Source organism: Ptychodera flava, chromosome 16 (genome assembly GCF_041260155.1).
Source record: "Ptychodera flava strain L36383 chromosome 16, AS_Pfla_20210202, whole genome shotgun sequence".
Lineage (NCBI taxonomy): Eukaryota > Metazoa > Hemichordata > Enteropneusta > Ptychoderidae > Ptychodera > Ptychodera flava.
In genome coordinates, this window is record NC_091943.1 from 34817654 (window position 1) to 34841514 (window position 23861).

A 23861-nucleotide genomic window follows, 5' to 3' on the forward strand; every position below is an offset into this window, starting at 1 on the left:
TGACACATAAATCCTACAGCACAGGCGTTGTCCTATAGGATGAGTGCTATAGGATGGAGGTAGCCCTATAGGACTCCTGCAGGATCCTTGGGTCCTACAGGGATCCTGTAGGACTTTTTTGTAAGGGAAAGTTCAAGGACACACGATGGAGGCTTTGATATTGCTTTTCATTGTGTGTAGGCAGTCTTGGTATCTGCCCAAATCAGGGGGGATAGATCAGGAAAATACTGCAAGCAAGGCAGTATGAATGTGACACACTTTTGCTTCAAAACGGTCTAACTACATGGATTTTCTCAAAGTGGAACACAGATCATCAGATGTGACCATCAGCATAGGGAACAGTACTGATCAACATATCCAGTTATTCATATCTTGGTTGCAATATTGTTGACATGAGAACTATACTGTACCAAAACATGACATGTGTATTGAAGCAGTTTATATGAACAGTAACTTTTGAAGCGAACAAGATCTCTCTTAGTGTACATTTATAAAAAACTTTTTATTGCTTTGCAACCTAACAGGAAATGGCAGTAAATAAGGATAAATCTGTGAGTAAATACATTATATTTCACTCAACATGATTGCCAAATAAAACTGTATATTATACAAGCTAAAAACATTAACAAAATTCACTGAGTAATTCTGCAAAACCTAAAAACCAATCACCACTTTTTCTTGGTTGCATAAACACTACAATACACAATATCAGAAACACTTTTTCACTTTTTAGAAGAGGACAGTAACAAATATCCACATACCTAATGTGTTCACTGTATAAAAGCTTGGACCCTCACTGACAAGCGAATGAACATTTTGCCCGGAAATTCCACAGGTGCAGCCAATCACAATTGTGGGAGATTGCCAGTCATGATTGGTTGAAGTTGAATCACATGATGAAATCTGTTCATTATGATTGGTTTAAAGGAGTGCAGTGACATAATGAAATGATGACACTGATGTGAGTGAAATGGAACAGAATGACACTTCACAAATGAAAGATCTTGTATCTATCTTTAGCTTTACATGAACCCAAGGTAGACCCGTGGAACAACACATGATTTCAACCAATGACGCATCAAACACATTTTTAACCCACAAAACTGTATCGCCACTATCTTACTTAAACTTGTCATTTTTAACAAATGTTTAAAGCCGTAACCAATGGACTCAGGTCACGTATAGACTGACACACTTTGTAAGCACCCGGTCAGTTTTCTTTTTATCTTTTTTGGTTTTTTTTAACTTCAATTTTGTTACAAGACAACACAAAAATACACTGACTACAAAATAGATATGAAGACCACTAGACTAAGAATACACTCTGACATCTTCACAAAACATACATTTTACATCTATGTACGATAAATATATCAAATTCTGCTAGATTTCCACAAAAATTTCAATGTTTTTCCATGTATTGGAATGACTTCATTGTTGTCAATAGCAACAACATTGGCTACTGATGGGGACATGGAGGATGATAGGAATCAACTGTGAACTTGATCAAAATGACAGACTGGCAATGAGGGAGCTGTGTTTCATCAGGTGCATGATGGTTTTTTTGACATCAATGAGATTTTTTACAATAGGATATGGAATTAGCTTTGTTCCTCTTTCACTGTTTTTTTCAACACACTAAATATTGTAAATATCACACAGGCAAGGTGCTTTGTGTCAAGGGTCAAGAGGTCAATCTATTCAAGAGACAGGGTTGCATTGAGTTTGTCATTCTGAACAACTTAATGAGATGTAGGACGGCACCAAGTTGGTGTTGATGAAAAGGGATTAACTTGTTTCCGTGGTTGATCTCTGGCACAAATTCAAGGGTGTTTAAGGACTTGTATAACATACCACAGACCTGTTGTAAGTTTATATAATGTCTGTCCACAGAAAGGTATGGAAGAAGTGCTGACCTCAAGGCATGATGGGAATTACAAGGACATTACTAATCTCACAGCTTCAATAAAGCGGTTTTGCTCACAACTTTTGCACTGTAAGATCAAACAGTAACAATTATGATACAAGACAATGAAGCTGAAGTAACATACCAGTCAATAAACGAATCTGAATTTCTGGCAGCCAGCAATTTCAATACATCTGATTGAAATTATCAAGACACACTCATATTTTCATGATCCCACAAATCATATTTGTATTTTTTAAACTAAACACTGACTAGTGGAATAATCAGTGTACGTTGACTGGAATTCCAGCACACACTAATGCCTATAGTTTACTAGGCCAACACTGGGCAAAGCACTATTTTGCCATATCTACACTGAAAACATCTCCTCTTCAGGGGGTTTCTCCATCCATTTACCAAAGTCATTCTTTTCAAAATACTCCATCATGTAACTCTTGGCTTGCTGGTATTCCTTGGCCATCTTCTTGGCTCTGTGATAGGTGTTTGCCTGTAGTAGATCTTCACGGTTCAACCTCTTGCAAATATTCTGGAACTCAGCATAGAGTGGAGCCTTAGCCACCACTGATACATTCGATTGACCAGATCTGTAATGAGACACAAAAACGAATATTTCTGAGTATGTGAGTGCAAGAATAATTGTAAAAAGTTAGCCCGCTAATTGAACCACTCTTTTCTAAGAGTGGGGTTTTGGCCGAACAGTTTTGACTGTGATGTCTTTGCTTGGTGACTTGGTGCCGTACGTTGTGAGTTGGAATTCAATCAAAAATCTACTGAATTTGCATCTAACCGGCAGGAGACACTATTCTTTCAAGACATCCGTGATTATCTTATACTGCAAACAAAATGTACATTTGGACAATGACAGTGAGAAACAGCTGCATGCTGATTATTTGCCAAACATACAGATATCAAACAGAGAGAAGAGCCTATGACACACTTCTGAAAAAGGAGGGTGTTTACAACTCTCTGTTTGACAAACCCTTTGTCAGCTTTCACCAATGTTACCACTGAAACACTATTCTTGAACATAGTAAACTTGTGAGCAGCCATTGTGTCTGCAGCCGACTGACTAATTACATGTACACCACTTTTATTCATTAAATAGTCACGCACACTGGATGTGTATTGGATGAGAAAGGTTAATTGCAAATGAAAATTCCATTTACATGTGAGCATGGCATTTGAATTTCTGTAAAACATGGCATACATGCACATCCAATACACATTCAGTGTGCATGTGAAACTTATATTCATACATCATCTTTGGTATATCATTCAGACTATGTGCTTTCAAATACTTGTCAATATATTACCTTTCTAAGCATTTCCCTTTGGTACCATCAGTCACCTCTGGTTTGGGATCATTGACACACCAATTGATACTGAGCGCTTTGGTTTTTTCGGTTTCTCTGGGCGGGTCAAACGCTGTAACACATCCCAGCTGTGGGTGATGTAGTTGATACGTTGGTGGTAGCGACACGCTGTAGTCCTTATCTTGGTTGCCATGACTCAAACGACAACACAATGCTCTTGACAGGTGTCCATGGTGATACAAAGATCCTGATAATCATGAAAGTTCAAACAAAATTTTAATAGTTGCCCCATACTACACGTATAAACACCTATCACATTAAATGTATTTCCTTTGAACTTGGTATAAACAATACCACAGATAGACCAGAATGAAAAATTTACAAGACTTCTCTCCCAAATGCCATAAAGAAGTATGAATTATTGCTTGACTACTTTTTGCTGATAAGAAACAACAATGACACACTTATAAACTAACAATGGCCAAATAGATGTTTTTGAGTCCCATTTATAAAAACAATTTGGTCAATAAGAAACAGATTCAAATGTTTATTTGCCCTTTTTGTGAACGAATAATGGCTAGTTAGGAACAAAGAATATTAATAAGCCCTCTTTATTAATGAGGCCTATCTATAAACTAATAGTGGCCAATGAGAAAGAGAAATGTTAATGAGGCCCATCTGTAAACTAATAGTGGCCAATGAGAAAGAGGAATGTGAATGAGGCCCATCTGTAAACTAATAGTGGCCAATGAGAAAGAGGAATGCGAATGAGGCCCATCTATAAACTAATAGTGGCCAATGAGAAAGAGGAATGTTACTGAGGCCTATCTATAAACTAATAATGGCCAATGAGAAAGAGGAATGTTAATGAGGCCTATCTATAAACTAATAATGGCCAATGAGAAAGAGGAATGTGAATGAGGCCTATCTGTAAACTAATAATGGCCAATGAGAAAGAGGAATGTTAATGAGGCCCATCTGTAAAACTAATAATGGCCAATGAGAAAGAGGAATGTTACTGAGGCCTATCTATAAACTAATAATGGCCAATGAGAAAGAGGAATGTTAATGAGCCATCTTAATCACCTAAAATGGCCAATGAGGAGAAAAATTAATGATTGTACCATGAATTTTGTATTCAACTTGCATGGAACAGAAATATCAGTTGACTAATTTTCTCATTGACAATGAGTTACATGCAATCTAAGCAATACACAGCAGGGCATTCCTAAACAGACTATCCTGTCAATTCTATTGGATGAGGAAATTAAATAATTATGCATATTCAAGAGAGGTATCGAACACTTTGGATAATCATTGATACAGATTTTTCCCATTTGCTCAGTGAGATAGAAAATGCAGGGCAAGGGAGTAAAGTGTGATAATCTCTAAGCTAACTGAATAATTTATGTCCAAAGCCTGCAAGTGTCTGTGACTTGCCCTAATTAATAACGCATGATGACACGATCCACACAAGCTAAACAGGTCTGGGGGACTTTGAAATCAGATGAATATCATCTGTATATCTCTCAAATCATGAATTCTCAAACGACAAGCATAAATATCGGTACATCAATTCAATGAAGGCAAGTAATTACCATGTAAATTTTAACTAAGCAAATTGAACCAATTGTATAAAACTTGGGTAAGTCTAAAATGTTTTGAGAAAATGTTTGAAATGTTTGAAATCTGTATTTTCATCACTTTCAAAATCATGACATCAGTAAGATGTTAATCACTATGTATACACCCTCCGCATACTAAATCAGCCGCAATTTGCAAACTAGATTGCTCACCTTCTGTTGTCATGGTATCAAAGAAATTCAAATACTCGAAGTACAGTGTTTCAAAAAAGCTGGCTCAAAATTGCTTTGAAACTTTCTATGCATGTTCAAAGGGGTAAACTTTTTAAAAAGCTGGCTCAAAAATGCTTTTCTAACAGAGTCAACAGGTTGGATCTCTAAACATCTACTGTACATATGACTTTAATTTTGAAACTTCTAAAAATATAGAATACGTCTTACTTGAATTCTGTTGGATAAAACATGCTATGTACAAATATACATAATAGAGAAATAAAGAATATGAACTTACCAAGTGTAATGGAAGCCAAGTAAATGGGTTTGATGAAGTGTGTCAGTAATGCCCCCTGTAGACCCAGTAGATTCCATCTAGCTATCTTATCACTACAAGACATTGTACGTAACCTTTCACCTCGAATTATACCGTCCCATGTCTGAACTGAGCTGTCACGATCAATGGGAATTGTACCTTCACCTGTCAATGAATTGTAATGTGGGTGACGTGTTAGAGATAACATCATGATCAAATGAGTCACCTTCCAAGGCTGGACTTACAGTCCATGAATACAGAGTGTGAGAATGCAGTTCAGGAAAACTGAAGTGATTAGATTCACTGAGATCTGATCAATTTGCAAAATCTTTGGACAAAGTCAATGAATAATTCATGGTCAGTAATTCCCTGAATTATCAGATGCGTTTTATCAATAGAACATGTGACAAATGAAAAAAAATGGCTGTGGCGTTGTTAAAAACACATCTGAAAATTCATCCTTGACATCCATGAACATAGTACATTGATTGAAAGTGCTGATGATATAAGAAAATACAATACACCCAGTGTATCTAAAATCTATTTTAAAACTAGAGGAAATAGTTATTTTTTCGTGTTTATTTCCCTCTTATTTATCAGGTGTCAAGTATATTGGCCATAATTAGGACATGTAGTTGTATTGAGTCTAAAATTCCATGGAACATAAAATACAAATTTCACAGAGTCCAAAGTTATCTCTATAAGACTGACTTACCGCCCTCCATTTTTGTTCGCAGCAAACCTTGTATACTCTTAGTAAAGGTTGGCTGATGAGTGGCATTTCCGGTGAAATCATCGGAGCCGACACCGGTCAATGTCTCTCCACTGCTGTCACCTCTAGAAAACTGGGCACCATCACCACAAGGGGCAGTACTGATGTAGAGATGGAACGTTATTCCTTGCTGCACTCCTAGCTTGCCGCAAGGCTTGCTCTCAAAGATACTCTCTCCTGGATTGTCCAAATACACGTTCAATTGCTGATACAAATACCTGTCATGAATGATTTCATATAAAGTACATTTAAGGCTCTGTACAATAATAGAGTCTCCTAGAATTATTATACAATCAAAGAAAGCTCAAAATATCTGGTAAATACATCATGTAAATCACGGAAATGAGAAACTCTTAGTTCAGTAGATCAAAATATGACGACGACTTTGTTTGTTAAAATGTGCACAGACAAAGATGTATAATTTAGATTTAATCATTGAACAATACCCAGCAACAGATATACCACATGATTTTGACCAGTTCGTGACATGTATGTATGAACAATAGTGAAAGCATATATGTTGTAAACTGGTCAAAATGGAGTGGTATACCCACTGCTGACATGGTTTATTGCTTGGATATCATAACAGTCCATTGATTTTCTGGCATAAACCTTATACGAAAATTATTTTTCTCTGAAGTATTTTTTCTGTCTTAACCAATACGATCACTGTATTTGCGCCCTCAATATATAAGCAATATTAGTACATATTTTGTCACAGGTAAAGTAATCGTACCGGTATGTCTTGAGAAGGTGAGATTGGTGTCATTTAACGACAAATTTTACATAGTGTTCATGACAGCACTGCTTTGGTAAATTTGCTTGATTAGATTGACAATATTTAAATTAGAAAAAATTATCACAATCCCTTGCAATGGAAGCTTATCTTCAGTGATGAGTACTTGCATACAGATGACAAACTAGAGATCTTTGAACACATATATTTTTATGCCTGCCTTGGGATTATTTGTCAGAGTAATTTGTAAAATTATTCAGCGTATTTACCTCAGAAATGATCTCCTTGTGATGATTTCAGCGTGTGAATCATTGACTGTGTTTCCTTCCAGACTCAACATGTCTCCTGTCACGCAACGGTTACCTAGTCAAGCAAAAGCCAAAATACATTATGGCAATGACCCAAAATACACCATGGCATAGAACAGGCATTAAGCACATGAACAACAACCAAACAAATTCTCAAATGACAGAATTTTTTATTGATAATCAACATGTTATCAGATGTCATTGCTATTTTTTGAACGACATCTTCATGAATCTTCGGGTTTATGAAATCTCACTAAAAAACCCAAATCCCTTACTTGTCCTCTTTAATATATTAATATATTAGAAATTTTGATCGAAAGGTGTAAAATATCTCCTGCCTAAAGCAAACTGGGAGTTATTTTCATGAAGTGTTTTGCATAATTTTGCACTTGATGTTCTGCATTTGCGTAAGGAACAGAATACTGACACAGGCCCTGCGTTTGTGTGAAGTTTGCGATATCATCTACTCACCAGTACCCAGACTGATAACGGTGCCTTGATCTTCACAGTCTCTGAACATGACCAGTGCAGCCAGGATTTTCCGTCCTGAAATGCATTCTGGGATGTTGGCCACCACTGCATTGAATGTCTGATGGCTCAGTGCAGCAATCTTGTCAGCGTGTAAACTTTCATTGGTGAATATCTAATGAAACAAAATGATAGCATTTACTTGTTAAAGAGAAAATATTCTCATCAGAAACTGTTCCTTCAATATGTATGTCATGGTCTATGAGAACAACATCCTGAGAGCTATCACTTTTTACTACACATAGCTGACAGGGTTAATCAGCACTATACCTTATTCAGGTGTGGAAGAATCCTCACATTATTTCATGGACCTGAAAACCAGTATCAAAGTAACACCAGGACTTTTCAGCTTAGTTTGGTAATCCTGCATATACGCTGTTTTTCATACAATGACATAAAACAATCTCATTCCCAGAAAAGACAAGTTAATTAGCTGATCTGTGCAAAAGAACTGTCAGGTCTTCGTGCCAGTCATTGGCCCTATGAATTTCCTGCACCCTGTTAAATGGGAAGTAAACATCACAATGAGCTTACTAAAATTATTGGAACTCTTTGGTAAAAGAGTAATTTTCACAAGGATTTCACTTTGCTAGTTTGATGTGTCAGACATTTTTGCTAGCATTTAAAGTCACTGATTTACAACTTTAAGGATAAAACAATCAAATCTGTTGTTATTCATCATTTCCACTGGGTTTTAATTCAGCAGATTTTATCTTAGGGCAAAAACAGTGAATTATAAAAATTGCAATGAATAATGTGTGAAATGGTTCACACATCCATGTTTGTTTTTGTCCCTGATTAGAACTACAGTTATAGGGGAAAGGAACACCACCTGATCTTGATACTTGTACAGAGTTGAATGGAAAATAGCTATAACTTTTGATGATATTTTCATTAATTTTGTTCTAGAAAGCAAACTCTATTTTCTTCCTCATCTCTATACAGTATGCTGAAATACCCAGATTATTAATGCAAACAAAATTCATTGCATGCATGCAATGTGTAATGATGGCGTTAACAAGGGAATTACTAATCCATATTAAGCGGTTAGTTATCAACAGTATTAGTGAGCATTCCATGCATACAGGCTGTGTTATCATTGATCACTTGGCATTTCAACATCAGGTGAGTTAAACAAGAAACTTTATTTGAAAAACAGAACAAAACATAATGAAAAATACAGCATAAGTTATAGCCTAAGTTTCTATGACTTGTGTTGGGAGTACAGACCTGCTTGTATGCACGCCCATTCAAGCAAAGGTGCTAAAAGGTTATGAGCAACAACTATATCAAGATACCATACACAGATTCAACAAATGTTTGTTATACTTACCTTGTTGTTGTTTGGTATACTTGCTGCCTGTACCTGAGGTTTGATTGAACCCTCTGCAATAAGTACACGTAAAGCCTTGTCTGCTGCCTCCCTTTTGCCGTCTTTTTTGGATTTGCTGATCACAGATGGAAAACGTCTTCCATTCACACTGGCTGCCATGGTAAATCTGAAAATTGTCAGAAATATTGGTTCAATGTAGAATACCATTATTGCAGTAATTACAAAAGTACTGGTATTGTTATTATCGTAGTAATCATGAAACAGGCAATTTCTTGTCTTTATTAAAGAATTCAATCATGCAAGGGGTCTGTTAATTATTTCTATTTGTCACAGAAAAAAATCTTGCTATGGTACCAAACCTTATTCGATGAGAACTAAGTACCAGCAATACAGACTTATCAGCACAGCATCAAGTCTTTCTGGTGTAAAAGTTGTGATTAAGATAAATCAATCGTCTGACGTCAGTACACATTCACTGATGAAAATCACATTTACTGCATTGCTTGTGTATAATGGATGGGCAGTTAACCTAACAAACAACTTTGCCTGCTGTCAATCCTGTTGTGAAATAAAATGCCAACAAAACCAAAGCCATCTCATACAAGTGACAGACTATTCCATTCTGATTTGCTTACAGTTGTAAAATATTTCATTTCTCTTTGAAGTCTTACTGTTTGGCCAATCTGTCTGATATGAAGACATTTTGGTGTCTATAAACATAAAATTATATTAATGAACTTATTTTGTTTCTCAAGTAATTTTTGAATTCACACCATGCAATTTTATTACATTTCATAACCTTCCAAAAAAGGTACTTGGCAACAAACACAAGAATGTTAAACAAAGTTTATCAGATGTGTATCAAACTGATGATTTCAAATATCATACAGTTGATCCGCCTTATTCTTGAAATTTCTAGAACTTAAACATCTTGATTTTTACATGAACTAATGAAGTGAAAATATCACTCTTCAAAATTCAATTGGCTATCTGATACTTGAAGTTCCTTATCGTTAACACAAAATTTGGTTTGCAAGCTTTGGTTTGATTGCATTTTCTTATTTCTGATTAATTTTTTCATAATTCAACTAATTCTGATGACACAAATTTTTATAGTACAAGTACAATTTGCAAAGGGGTATTGAAAGATCTCTCTGATGATGTACGGCTCGATTGTGTACAAGCTTTATTTCTTAGAGAAATTTTGATTTTGATGAATGCTGCCACAAATACAACTTACAATCAGCTAATTCAGTAGCACACCTGATGACCACTATTACTGACAACCTAGGGTGATATGTAGTAATTGAAGTACTCTCAAATCTATTAGAACATGCCATGGTTCATTCTTTGGTCAATTAAGCTTTCTTGTCAAGCAATGTACGATATCTGAAAATGCCCTCTGGAAATCCAGTTCATTATTTTCATCACACTTGCAGTATATGGCAGTTCATCAAACTTACATGTATATGCACAAGGTTTCCTGATAAGATTATGAAAATTTCAAATCCATTCGCCTGTCATGTGATGGTATATTATAGTTGTATTGATAAGCACTTCTTATTGAGCGATGTACAAAAATTGTAGATTTTTTTTGGAAATCAAGGGTATGTGCGTTGTTAATGCAAACAAATCAAATTTGTACGCACATGGACTTTATGTATTCCAGAACAATCTGAGAGAGAGTTGAAACCTAAATATGGGAACTGCCATGTGGTTGGAGAGTAACCAGCACTACATTTAGAAATTTGGGGGTTTGCTCCACTAGATTCCGGACATTTTAGCCTGTCCAGCTCTGTGCATTTGTGAATCTGTTCTCTGAAAAGATTTGAGAAATTTTACTGGTTATGAAGTCAGTGGATAAGCTAGATGAATCATTTCAACAGTGATAAATTATGTTTTACAGTCAACAAAGGTCATGAAGACCATAACTGTCATTTGTTCCATGTATGATATTAAGACTATTAGATTTCAATTTTTTGAACTTTTTAACGACATATGTATAGCTGCTGGTAAAAACAGAGTGAAAGTTTAAATTTGACAGGAGTTAACACAGAAAAATGCTATATGTCTATAGGTTTGTTACATGACTAAGATTATGTTGAGAGAAAAATACACAATAATTATATGCAGTTTTCTGTACTGTCTTCTTAATCTAGCCTTGAAGACATGGTCCCAATCCCAACTACTCATGCTTAAGAGCTTAATCACCTTGCTGCTGTTACTGACTGGCATCGATACAAAATTACAATAGTGATGATGTGTCTGTAGACAGTAAGCATCAGTGAATATGTTACGAAACCTATTCAACTTTTGTGAATGTTGACATCCTAGACTCAGACCACTCAAAAGTGTTTGGAGTAAAAATAGTGAACACTGATACTTGTAGACATCAACAGGGATAATATTCCTCTTTATGACCCTGATACAGTTGTTGTGGACTAAGTTTGTACAGGTGTATGACGGAATGAACCAAGCTCACAAACGCCCGCGCGCTGTATTACTGAGGGCTGCAAAACCAGTATCAGGGCTGTAAAGATTGTATCATATACCTTATGGACCGATAAATATGAAGTTTTTTAATAATATTCTAGGAAGTTATACAATGCTGAGATAAAAATGCATTTGATATCAAAAATGCATTGCCATCAATGTCAATTATTCTCAGTCGATTTGATAACATCCTTTCAGTTTACTTCCTAGGATCATGTACTAAGTAATGCGCTTACTTTACATGATATTTTAATAGTAATATCAATCAATGCTTCACTGCTGCTACTACAATCAAAATGAAGAGATGTTTTATAAAGTCTTGCACTAGTTTGTGGAAAGTTTGCAGATAGCAACGCGTATTGTAACCAGAAAGAAAATCGTTCAGAAATTCGTAGGATTGCCTATATTTGGACAATGTGTGCCTGGGTATGATACAGCAAATTATTGCACTATTTTGAGGGTGCTTTTTGCCATAGCATTACACAAGAACATGGCTTGAGGTATATGACAAAAAGTAATTACCCTCTGTGGATAACACAGTTCATTGGTAGCAGACTGAAATCATGATAAACGATTCAAGGAAAAGCAGAAATGAAGAATAATATTCCTTAAGACGTCACTAAAATATAGCACCATCTTGATACAAAATCAAATAATCCAGGCTGGTTTTACATCTATTTATAGCACCAGTGAGGATTAATGGGCAAAAACCTTTGCATATGAAGAAAACAAGTTCTCCTAGGGGAGTCTGTACTATATTAATTACCTCATAGACTACCTAGGTTACAAGTGATTAATGTGAAGCACTGTGTGAAACACTTTAAGACTAATGCTTTCTATGCCCACATACTTTAGGTACCACAGACAAATGAATACATAACCTTCTTTTGTGCCGCATGGTGCAGTCCAAAACTGATGAATATACGATTGAAAGTTACAAATCGGTGTCCCTTTAATCTTTTGAACCCAGTTGAAGTGTAGGTCACCAAGGGGTCAGGGTTCAAAGGATAAACTGATCCCTATTCTCAGTAAAGACCTCATTTTATCTCATACTGCAAACACTGACTTTCAATCACCAAGCAAACCCCCTTAGCACAAAAAAGCAAATATCTAATATCTCACACAATACATATTTCGCTACTCAGCATACTTCTGACAGAGCAAGTGAACATAACTAACCTTGGGCTATGAGGTGGTCCGCTCTGGTAGAGTACATCAATAGAACATTTGAACTGCCGTGACTGTGCATATTCCATCAAAGCACTGATGGGGTTTTTATTGATGACAGCAAATGCCTCGCTGGTAAGCATACTGCCAAAAGCACCACCATTACCGCCACCTGTGAGGGCAGTCTGCTGCAATAAAGCCGTGACACCTGCGCTACCATCCATTGTATTCTGTTGCCCATTCATATCACCTGCTGTAGTCTGCATTGTGTCCATTGGAGTAGGAGGTATTTTGAAGGCAGTTTCCTCATCTTCAGTAGGACAGGGACCCATTTGTACGTCTTCGCCCTCTATTTGTTCCTTACCTTTGCTGGTAATGCACCAAGTTGGTGGTGAGTCGTTGATCTTCTTGGTAAGCCCCTTTCTTTGTAAATGGAATAGTGTAGGATTGATGTCCTTCTTGCTTTGAAAGCCTACAGCCCTGGCAAGGTCCATGGCTTTGTAGGATTCTTTACTTGCCAAAGCCTGTAAGAGAGATTTCTCCAACTCACTTCTGTTGACTTGGCTCGTGGCTACAGGCTGGGTGAACACATTAGCACCAATTTGGTGTATCACTTGTCTGGGATCCGGAGGGACTACAAAGGCGCTTTCTTGAGACATCTGCAAGTCCTGTTCCTTGACATTGTCAGCACCTTTGTCCGTGATGACCCACTTGGGTGGCACATTGGATACCTTGGATACCAATCCCATGTTCTGCATGGGAAAGAGAATGGGGTTGATGTCCTTTTTGCTGTTGAGACCCACTAACTTGGCCAAGTTGTTGGCATGAATGGGCTCACTCTGCTTGCTCAAGGCTGACAGAAGCTGCACCTTCAGTGTTTCTTTATTATTGTTGATGATGACAACTTCAGCGTTTGGGGTTGCCATGTCTATTTGATTGGGCATCAGTCCAACGTGATTTGAATCACCGTCTGTAACTGAAGACTGGAAACCTAGTCTCTCGTGATTGGTCTCCATAGCAACAAGATCTAATGGTATCTGTGGACTGGATTCCTGATAATACATTGTGTTTCCATGGTCACCAGCAGAAGCATAATTTTCATCAGGTTCTTCTTTTACAACTGGTAGATTCTCATCATTGTGATCGTCGTCGTCATCACCATCGTCATCATCATTATTACACTCTCCCTCGATTTCATTGTCCTGAGTCACGTGCGCATCATCTCCAGAGGTCTCTTCTTCATCAGATACACAGCGATCAACAAACACGGGATGTTTCAAACCCCATTTCGGTGGTACATCTGACACTTTGACAATAACTCCTTTCTTTCGAAGTTTGTACAAGATTTGGTTTATTTCCTTTTTCTGCTTGATACCAGTGTCCTTCAATAACTCACTAACACTGAGAGAAGTGTTGTGATTCTGCAGTGCACCAAGTATCCTTTCTTCAATGTCTACTTTTCTAAAACCCTGCAAAAAAACAAAGGCCAGAAATAATCATTAGGCATATACTCCTACAATTTAAACAAATTGGTACCAAGTGATAGTAAAGGCTGGTTAAAAACAATAACAAAATACGCAAGACAGAAAATGGTTAAATATTTCAGATCTACTGCATGTTCTAAAAAAATGTTTCATAGACAAGAAAGTAAAGAAGTTGAATTTTGAAAATAACATACATGCTGTGCTTGCTCCAGTAACTTTACATTGTTGAATCAAAGGGTAGAATGTGCCTCGGGGACAGATATTCAGACTCCATTTTCTGAAGGGGCTCATTTTAAAGCTCTTGGAATAAGACAAGCTTTCACTGTTTTAGTTTTTCGAAAATTATAAATTTTATTTTTCCCCATGGAGTTAACACTGAGATAACAGCCATTTTAAATTTCAAATATCAGTAAATGTTACTAGGTAATTTATTTCTCTCGTACCAAATTTTGCATGGTGACCCATGGGTGGCAGCTGAATGAGAGAATGGTTGACAGCTTCATGGAGGAAAATTTGAGCGAAAGTTTTTATCAGAGTTTCACTTTCGAGGTGCATACTACCTAAACACCAAAAGATTTGCCTATCACGATTTTGACTATCTCCTCAAAGCTGCATGTGGAACTGCCCAATCTCTGAGCTGCTAGAGGCTTTGTAAGATATTGCAGATCTGTGATGATTCCACAACAGTCTCAGAAACTCGGACAAACACCACCACATGTGCAATAGTAATAAATGCATATTAAAAGTTAAATAACTTCAGAAAAAGATAATTGATTGTATTATGCTGTAGAAAGCGTGACTTGCTTCACATAACTGCAACTGAATGTATCAAATATCTGTATGTGTCAGTCTTGCTACTGATCTCACAAAGGGCTGAAAATTGTATGCTTCATGGGTTATTTTCACAAAAAGGTCAGTGACAAACAGAGTGTGCTTCCTTATGACAAATCTGCACAGTATTCACATCAAAGTGTCTTTCAGGTAAATTATATGCACTCACTACCACCCAGTACAAATTCCTGTAAAAATAGTCATTTATTTTCACAGTTTGGTGAGACATCACACGATAGAAATACAGTACATGGGCAGAGCCATGACCTGCAGCTTGAGCAAGAGCTAGGTCTCCGAGGAACTGAGAAATGCACTCTGGGACAAATTTATCACATGAGTTCCAACAAATCACAAGCTGCTGGCAAAACTCATTTCACATTGCTTGCCTGTTGAATTTAAAACAACATATCCACTGGCAACTCAGCCATACCGGTACATCTGGCTAATTATAAAATTTTGCTGTTCAATTTCAAACGTATCAGTTCCCTCTTTGATACTTATTCAAACTGACAGAATAAAGATGCACAGGAAAAGCCTTTGGGCATATCCCATATAATATAACATGAATATGATAAGCAGAAAGGTACTATAGGTATGGCTTTTGATAAATTTTTGTTACAATTGTCCTGGAATACAAATGTTTTCTTTTTCTTTTCCATTACATGTATTGAATACAAATACTTGCTGAAACTCTTGTTAACGCAGTGCATTGTGAATAATGTGCGATATTATTGTTGACAAATTAATTCTAGTCTAGACAAAGATTCATTTGTCAACAATAACACTGTTGAGTAACTTACAGGTACATAAAAGTATAGACAACTGAGTGGAAGATAAAAGCTGTATTGACAAGTTGCATGCTGGGTATTTAAGATAAATTTGGGAGCAGTTCAACAGACAAGATTGTGCAGGCAGTGGAAAATGTATTAGACTCACACTTTCATACATTTACTTTGTAAAGTATTTCAAGGATACTGTATCCTTAAAGTCAATTTCTTTCTGCCAAATAATCCAATTAGTGTGATAATACGACTCTGTCGACATCTACTGGCACAACTTAGCAAGCCCGAAGGTAACTGAACTTGAAGTTCAAACAACCTCAAACCAATTCTATATGATTACAGGAATGTAATCTCCACAATGCCAAGCAGTAGTATAGGTACATATATTTCACAATCCAATCTAAAAGCATGTAATATAAAAGGAATTTCTTGGTTAGAGAATGGATCTTTAATGAGTTTTTAACTTGATCAGAAGAGGATAATTCTCTCATAACAGTGCAGTATTTGTTTCATGCCGGTTGCTATAATATAAGGGGGGATTACACAACTCCCCCTCCCACCAAGATGTCAAGGTGGAAATGGAATTATTATTGAGGGAGGGTTGAAATCTATTGCTTTCACAGAATTTAAGTATTGGTTTCACTGTGAACTGTTTGGTTTCCAGTAAAATGTCCAAACTAATTTGCTACTGCTAAAGTGCTCAGAATGGTACCAGTGAAAGGTTTCTCTGATGATAATTACAACTACTACAGTACCTCAACAAAGTGTTACAAAGGTAGTCTTGAATGCTATTCAACAAATGAAGTTCTAATCTGGGTTACTGAGTTACAACAGTCTGTCAGAAGGGAATGTGATTTACGGAGGTTAAAAAGTCAAGAAATTTGCAGAGTTCTTGCCTGACTTGCAATGGGCATATTACACACTGGATTGGGTACCCTCCCTGTATTGCCAGTTCTTGTATTGCTGGCATTTGGTTTATCTTATATAAAACAAGTGAACTCCATGCACTTAACAAGTGCATGTTAATTGTCCTTGTCACATCCATAGGAGTACCATCATTTACTCAAAATAGTATTCCACAGGATGAAGAATTTTGGAATAGCTGAGATACTGTTAGCATTCAATCTATGTATATTTCATTTTCAGCTTTGCCATAATTTTGATAATCCACTACAAAGCAGACCATTTAACTTCTGACCAGACGCAACAGAACTGGTCAAGTAAAACAATGCAATCACAGTAATTTTCATTCTTTTGGATAAAAACACTGGTACCTTAAGAAGGTCAAACACTCACTACACTTTGTATTTGATGACAGTAATACATACATAAAGTGTTTGCTTTCTATAAGTAACTGTAATCTAGTAACATGAGATATCAGACATGTGAGAGGCCAAATATAAACACATAGATTAAATATACATGGGAATAACTGCCTGTATATGAGTGTTTGTTTATTCCATTCAGTGGCATGGATTTCCTGTGATGGGACAGCAAGGCTCTGTCACAACCTCATCCTTCCAATTGTTTTTATAGTCCGTGGGCCGACCTCGTCTATCGTGTCAAAAATGCCAGATGGTCCTGAGGATAATTTTCATCAGTACCAATGAAGGTTCCTTGCATACATAATATAGAAATATCCATGTTCTACTGCCGAATCTTGAATAACCTTGGCGAGAATTTCAGGTGAAAATTAAATAAAAAATGGTAGACGCAGACAAGGGTAAAGGTCACTATACCGTCATGTAATATAACAAACATTTTCATTGGCGGCAACTGCAGGAGGGCAATCAAGGTCGCCAATCAGATGTTACTTTACTTAGTAATTAAAATGGCTGCCTCTACTGCTACGCAGTATGCTTGCCATGTCGTCGAGACAAAAAAGAAAGGAGCCAATTTGCTCCTTTACAGAAAAATCACGGGCAAAGTTGCTTGAGTGTAGTGAAGTATGGATCAATTCCGATGGCGTTGAGAAGGAGGTCGCTCAACAATTACTCGGTGAATGCGAGATCAAGCCTCGGTCGGCTACCATCGTGTATGTTGTCAACGTTTCACGGATAAACGTAGCTGTGGGTCCATAGCTGTGGTGTTTTCAGACGGGATTCATGCCTTTTACGGGCTGGTTTTGACTTTTACGATTTTAACCCCGCCACCACACGGGGTTAAAATCGTAAAAGTCAAAACCAGCCCGTAAAAGGCATGAATCCCGTCTGAAAACACCACAGCTATGGACCCACAGCTAGGATAAACGTAGCTGCAGTAAGCTCGAGGTTTTGCCTGGGTAATTCAATTTGGGTCGGACAGCAAAACCAGACTTCGGGATGTGAAAAATACGCTCGGGAAATGACATGTTTTTACCATCGTGTATGTTGTCAACGTTTCACGGATAAACGTAGCTGCAGTAAGCTCGAGGTTTTGCCTGGGTAGGCCTAATTCAATTTGGGTCGGACAGCAAAACCAGACTTCGGGATGGAGTTAGGTGCGGAATCGTGTCTTTTCCTGAAAGCCATTTCTAAACAACGTGCATTCCCTATGGGATTGGAGCTAAACTAGCTAAAAAACGATAAACACGGCAAAAAACCTGATAATTATCACTTTCTAAATCTCGTTCTAAGTTTAGAAAATAGCTGTAGTTTAGAAAGTCGGGCTTGAGTAAAAAAAGTTTTCCAGGGATATATCGGATAAAAACGATAATTATCACAATCTAAACATCGTTCTTAGTTCAGAAATTAGCTGAAGTTTAAAAAGTTTAGAAAGTCGGGCCTCAGGTTGAAAAATTTCTTCCAAGGATATATCGAATAAAAACGATAATTATCATTTCTAAATATCGTTGTAAGTTTAGAAATTAGCTGTAATTTAGAAAGTTGAGAAAGTCGGGCCCGAGGTTGAAAATTTTTTTCCAAGGATAGCCTATATCTACGGTGGCCCCTACACGCCACGGAATTCTACTACTTTTGAATATAAACTCTAATTTTTCTTGACAATATCTTTAATATTTGTAAGAGATTTTATTTCTCCACCGCAAACTTTTAATTTTGTACGGGCAACATTATCTTAACATTATCTTAACTTTAACTTCTCGAAAGTAGTTTTAGTTTTAACAATAAAGAAAATATGTTTCTCAAAAGTATTTTTATTTTGTAAAACAAACGTAAAATTTTTTCAAGATAACAAACTCCCCTACACGTCATTGAAATTTATTACTTTTGAACATAAACTCATATTTCTTGACAATATATTTAATATTTGTAAGAAATTTTATTTCTCCACAGCAAACTTTTATTTCTGAACGGGGAAACTTTATTTTTGGGGTAAACTGTTTTTAAAAACTTTTAACAAAAACACTTTAACTTTTAAAAAATAACTTTAACTTTGAACAAAATATTTGTTTCTGAAAAACGTTTTTTATTTCGAAAAGAAGTAAAAATTGTTCACAGCAAGAGTTTAAGATTTTTGCTGAGCGCGAACTGAGTTACTTAAATGACATAACCTTATGTTTTTAGAGCAGAAAACTTAAATTCTTAAAGAAAAGTTTTATTTTTCAGGAGTAAAATTAATTTCTTTATGGAAAAAAGATTTTCTCAGAGCAGCAAATTGAAATATAGTGAATAAAACTTTTTTCTCAATGGACAGAAATTATTTTCTGAAGACAACAAAACTAATGTTTTCAAGAAATATTTTCTACATATGAGTGTGGTTTAAGAATTTGGTAAAACTGAACTGAGAAAGAACGAAAAAGGAAGGATGAAAAAGTCAAACTTACTTTTCTTCAGAGCGAAATTATTCCTGAGGAGAAATATTTCATGTGAGGGCGCAATTACCTATAATGCATAGCAAACTCTTTCCAGCGAGAGTGAACATATTTTTGGGAAGAGTAAAACATTTTTCCGACGAGCAAAACTATTTTAACGGCGGCGGAAGTTAAAGTATCCCACCATGCAACACCCAAGTGTGATGACCCAGAGTCTCCGAGTTGGTAGCCGGTATCAGACAGTTCGTGTTCGTGTCGGCTACATGGACGATCTGCTCTCCGAGACAACCATGACTGACTTCATAACAGTCATAAGCGATACGGGCACGCCCGCCCGGCCCTACCCTGCCTGCGTACGATGCTGTGTGTTGGGGCTGTATAACGCCGGGAACTCACAACATCATACACAGGGCTACGGGCACGCGGGTCAGTTGCCACTTGTCTGAGTCCCCGAAGAACGGTTTTATGTTTGAGTGATTCGTCCTGACGGCAGACGGTGTGCGACGGACCGCATTGCGGTTCTTCATTAGCTCTGCATTGCATAGCCCTGCGTACACGGTACAGGTCTGTGTGTTCCCGGCGATACGCTGGGAACACACAGACCTGTACGCAGGGCTATGCATGGCAGGGCTGTGTGTTACCGGCGTTATACAGTCTCCCACTACATAACACCGGTAACACACAGCCAATGTGTGTGATATTCATTTTTCTAAGAGGAGAAGCCAGATTCGTAATTTATAGAAACTGAAAGTGAACCGAGCCCGCCAGATTTGACCACAGTCGCGGACTGGTTTTGACTTTCACGTGCTTTGCGGGGTCAAAAACGTGAAAGTCAACCAGCCCGTAAAAGGCATATCCCGTCCGAAAACGCCACAGCAGTGGACCCACAACTACTGTATTGAACCAGGCTCGACTGTGGTCAAATCTGGTGGGCCAGGTTCAGTTTCAGTCGAAGACTCTATCAATTACGTATCTGGCTTATAGAAAAGATGACTATCACACAACATAACATTAACAACACAGAAACTGATGAAGGAATAGCTCTGCATGGCAGGGCTGTGTGTTACCGGCTTTATGTGGTGGGATGCCGTATAACGCCGGTAACACACAGCCAATGCAGAGCTAATGAAGGAACCCGATGCGTCCATCCCGTCGCACAACGTCTGCAGTCAGGACGAATCACTCAAACACAAAACCGTTCTTCGGGGACTCAGACAAGTGGCAACTGTTGAACTGACTCGTTTGCGTGCCCGTGCCCATAGCCCTGCGTACGATGCTGTGTGTTCCCGGCGTTATACGGCCCCAACACACAGCATCGTACGCAGGCAGGGTAGGGCCGGGCTAGCTGCAGTACAGTACGGCAAACCGTCTGACCCAAATACCCAGGTAAAACCTCGAGGTACTGTACTGCAGCTAGGGCCGGGCTAGCGTGCCTGTATCGCCGATGAAGTCAGTCATGGTTGTCTCGGAGACTCTGGGTCATCAAACTTGGGTGTTGCATGGTGGGATACTTTAACTTCCGCCGCCGTTAAAATAAAGTTTTGCTCGTCGGAAAAATGTTTTACTCTTCCCAAAAATATGTTTACTCTCGCTAGGAAGAGTTTGCTATGCATTATAGGTAATTGCGCCCTCACATGAAATATTTCTCCTCTCAGGAATAAATTTCGCTCCGAAGAAAAGTAAGTTTGACTTTTTCATCCTTCCTTTTTCGTTCTTTCTCAGTTCAGTTTTACCAAATTCTTAAACCACACTCATATGTAGAAAATATATCTTGAAAGAATTAGTTTTGTTGTCTTCAGAAAACAATTCTCGCCATTGAAAAAAAAGTTTTATTCTCTGTATTTCAATTTGCTGCTCTGAGAAAATCTTTTTTCCATAAAGAAATTAATTTTACTCTTGGAAAAATAAAACTTTTCTTTAAGAATTTAAGTTTTCTGCTCTAAAGACATAAGGTTATGTCATTTAAGTAACTCAGTTCGCGCTTAGCAAAAATCTTAAACTCTTGCTGTGAACAATTTTTACTTCTTTTCGAATAAAAAACGCTTTTGAGAAACAAATATTTTGTTCAAACTTAAAGTTATTTTTTAAAAGTTAAAGTTTTTTTTTGTTAAAAGTTTTTTAAAAAGTTTACCCCAAAAATAAAGTTTCCCCGTTCAGAAATAAAAGTTTGCTGTGGAGAAATAAAATTTCTTACAAATATTAAATATATTGTCAAGAAATATGAGTTATGTTCAAAAGTAATAAATTTCCATGACGTGTAGGGGAGTTTGTTATCTTGAAAAAATTTTACTTTTGTTTTACAAAATAAAAAATACTTTTGAGAAACATAATTTGTTTATGGTTAAAACTAAAAATACTTTCGAGAAGTTAAAGTTAAGATAATGTTAAGATAATGTTGCCCGTACAAAATTAAAAGTTTGCGGTGGAGAAATAAAATCTCTTACAAATATTAAAGATATTGTCAAGAAAAATTAGAGTTTATATTCAAAAGTAATAGAGTTCCGTGGCGTGTAGGGGCCACGGTATAGTATCGGATAAAAACAATAATTATCGCTTTCTTAATAGCGTTCTAAATTTAGAAATTAGCTGTAGTTTAGAAAGTCGGAGTTAGAGTGGAAAAGATTTTCCAAGGATATACTAATTGGATGAAAACGTTGGAACACCATTTCTGTTGTCATCTGTATATTCCCTAGTGTTTGAAGGGAAAAAGTGTGAGCTTGTAGGAGCAGTCTTGTAGAACCTGGAAAATACTATCAATTTTCTCCAGAAGTAAGTTTTAAAGCCAAAGCTGAAATGTGACTTGTCCAATAGACCGACGAGATAGTACCTCCAAATTAATGCATTGACCCTATCAAAAGTGTTGCCAGCCAGGCTGCCATCTCTCAGCTGCGTGCTCACAGTGAAATGTAGAGTGCGTGAGATGAAGTCCACAAACTTTTCCAAGAATGTTTCGGATAAAAGGTTGATACATGGTTTCTGTTGCCATCAGGATATTCCCAAGTGTTTGAGTGTGTAGGAGCTTTCTTGTAGAGTCCGGAAAATACTATCATTTCCCCCCAGAAGTAAGTTTTAAAATCCAAAGCTCAAATGTGACTTGTACAATAGACCAAAATGGAACAATACTACCACAGTTTTAATGACCAAGGTGTGTTCAATAACGATCGCGTGCGTCAATTTTTGCTTCAAGTTAATGCTAATGAGGCATTGATAAGGCTTAGATAATTAGCATTAATTTGCACCACAATATACACGATTGTCGTGGAACTATCTGACCCACTTCTTGTCTGTATCTGAACACACCTTGGTCATGCGAATTGTGGCAGTATGGTTATTTACATTCGTCTTCACGTCACACATCTGGTTTATTTGTCATTAACACTTGCGGTGGCTATTTGACAGTCTTTGTTTTTGACGGTCAAAGAATAAACATTCACAATTTTTCGTCATCGCTCACTCACAGCCACATTTCTCTACTTTATGACATTCAATTCTTATTCAATTCAATTCTTTATGACATTCAATTCAGCATGAGGCGCTTTTCTCGCTGGTCTATGGAAAAAAAATCACATTTGAGCTTTGGATTTACGATTGGGAAAACAAATATAATAGTATTTTCCTGGTTCTATATATCCGACATATCCTCGAACAAATTGTTTCACCCGAGGCCCAATTTTCTAAACTTCAGCTAATTTCTAAATTAGAACGCTATTTAGAAAGCGATAATTATCGTTTCTTGCTAAACTTTCCAAGTTTAGATTTAGATTTAGACAATTCTAATTTAGCTTTCTAAACTTCCAGCTAAACTTTCTAAACACGATCAAAACACAATTCGGCACCCTAATGCCTACTCAAGCCCAGAAGCGCAAAGAGAAAGGTAATCTGCGGAAAACGCTGTTATCAAGTACATCAAATGAGCTGTCAGACTTTGATAATGACGACAAACAACACGTGTCTCCTAAAAAACGACACCTACGGTCTGACCCTGCCTCTAGTTCCATCTCTGCAGGAAAACGCAAAAGTGCATATGTACTACCACCGATATGTACGGTATAATATGCACACGTCAGAAACAACGACTTGATCCTATTACAAAGAAGAGGTCATACGAAAGACTTACTGCCCGTGAAACTGACGGACGAACATTGATTAAAGCTGCCGAATGACTGGAAAGTTTTACCACAATTTAGAGGTCAAGACTCGGTCAGTATTGGAGTGAAGTATCACAGATCATGTTACTTAAATTATACCGGATGCGTAACTTACTCGTATCAGAAAAAAACAGAGGAAGACAGCGGTATCATGTATGCTCCATCCTTCAAGAAAT

The 23861-nt window shown here is 37.1% G+C and overlaps 1 protein-coding gene across 5 annotated transcripts in view; it reads right to left on the reverse strand.

Moving 5' to 3' along the window:
* Positions 1-334: 334 nt before the first annotated feature.
* The window catches only part of LOC139114681 (double-stranded RNA-specific adenosine deaminase-like), a 54357-nt gene continuing 30830 nt past the window's right edge, over positions 335-23861 (reverse strand). For all 5 annotated transcript variants that reach the window (XM_070676546.1, XM_070676550.1, XM_070676549.1 and 2 more), the window contains 8 exons: positions 12702-14158; positions 9030-9195; positions 7640-7811; positions 7130-7223; positions 6068-6342; positions 5335-5517; positions 3241-3487; positions 335-2511 (listed from right to left, as the gene is read on the reverse strand). In XM_070676546.1, coding sequence (XP_070532647.1) covers positions 2277-2511; positions 3241-3487; positions 5335-5517; positions 6068-6342; positions 7130-7223; positions 7640-7811; positions 9030-9195; positions 12702-14158 — 2829 coding nt within the window. In that variant the 3' untranslated portion in view covers positions 335-2276. The remainder of the gene's footprint in view (positions 2512-3240; positions 3488-5334; positions 5518-6067; positions 6343-7129; positions 7224-7639; positions 7812-9029; positions 9196-12701; positions 14159-23861) is intronic.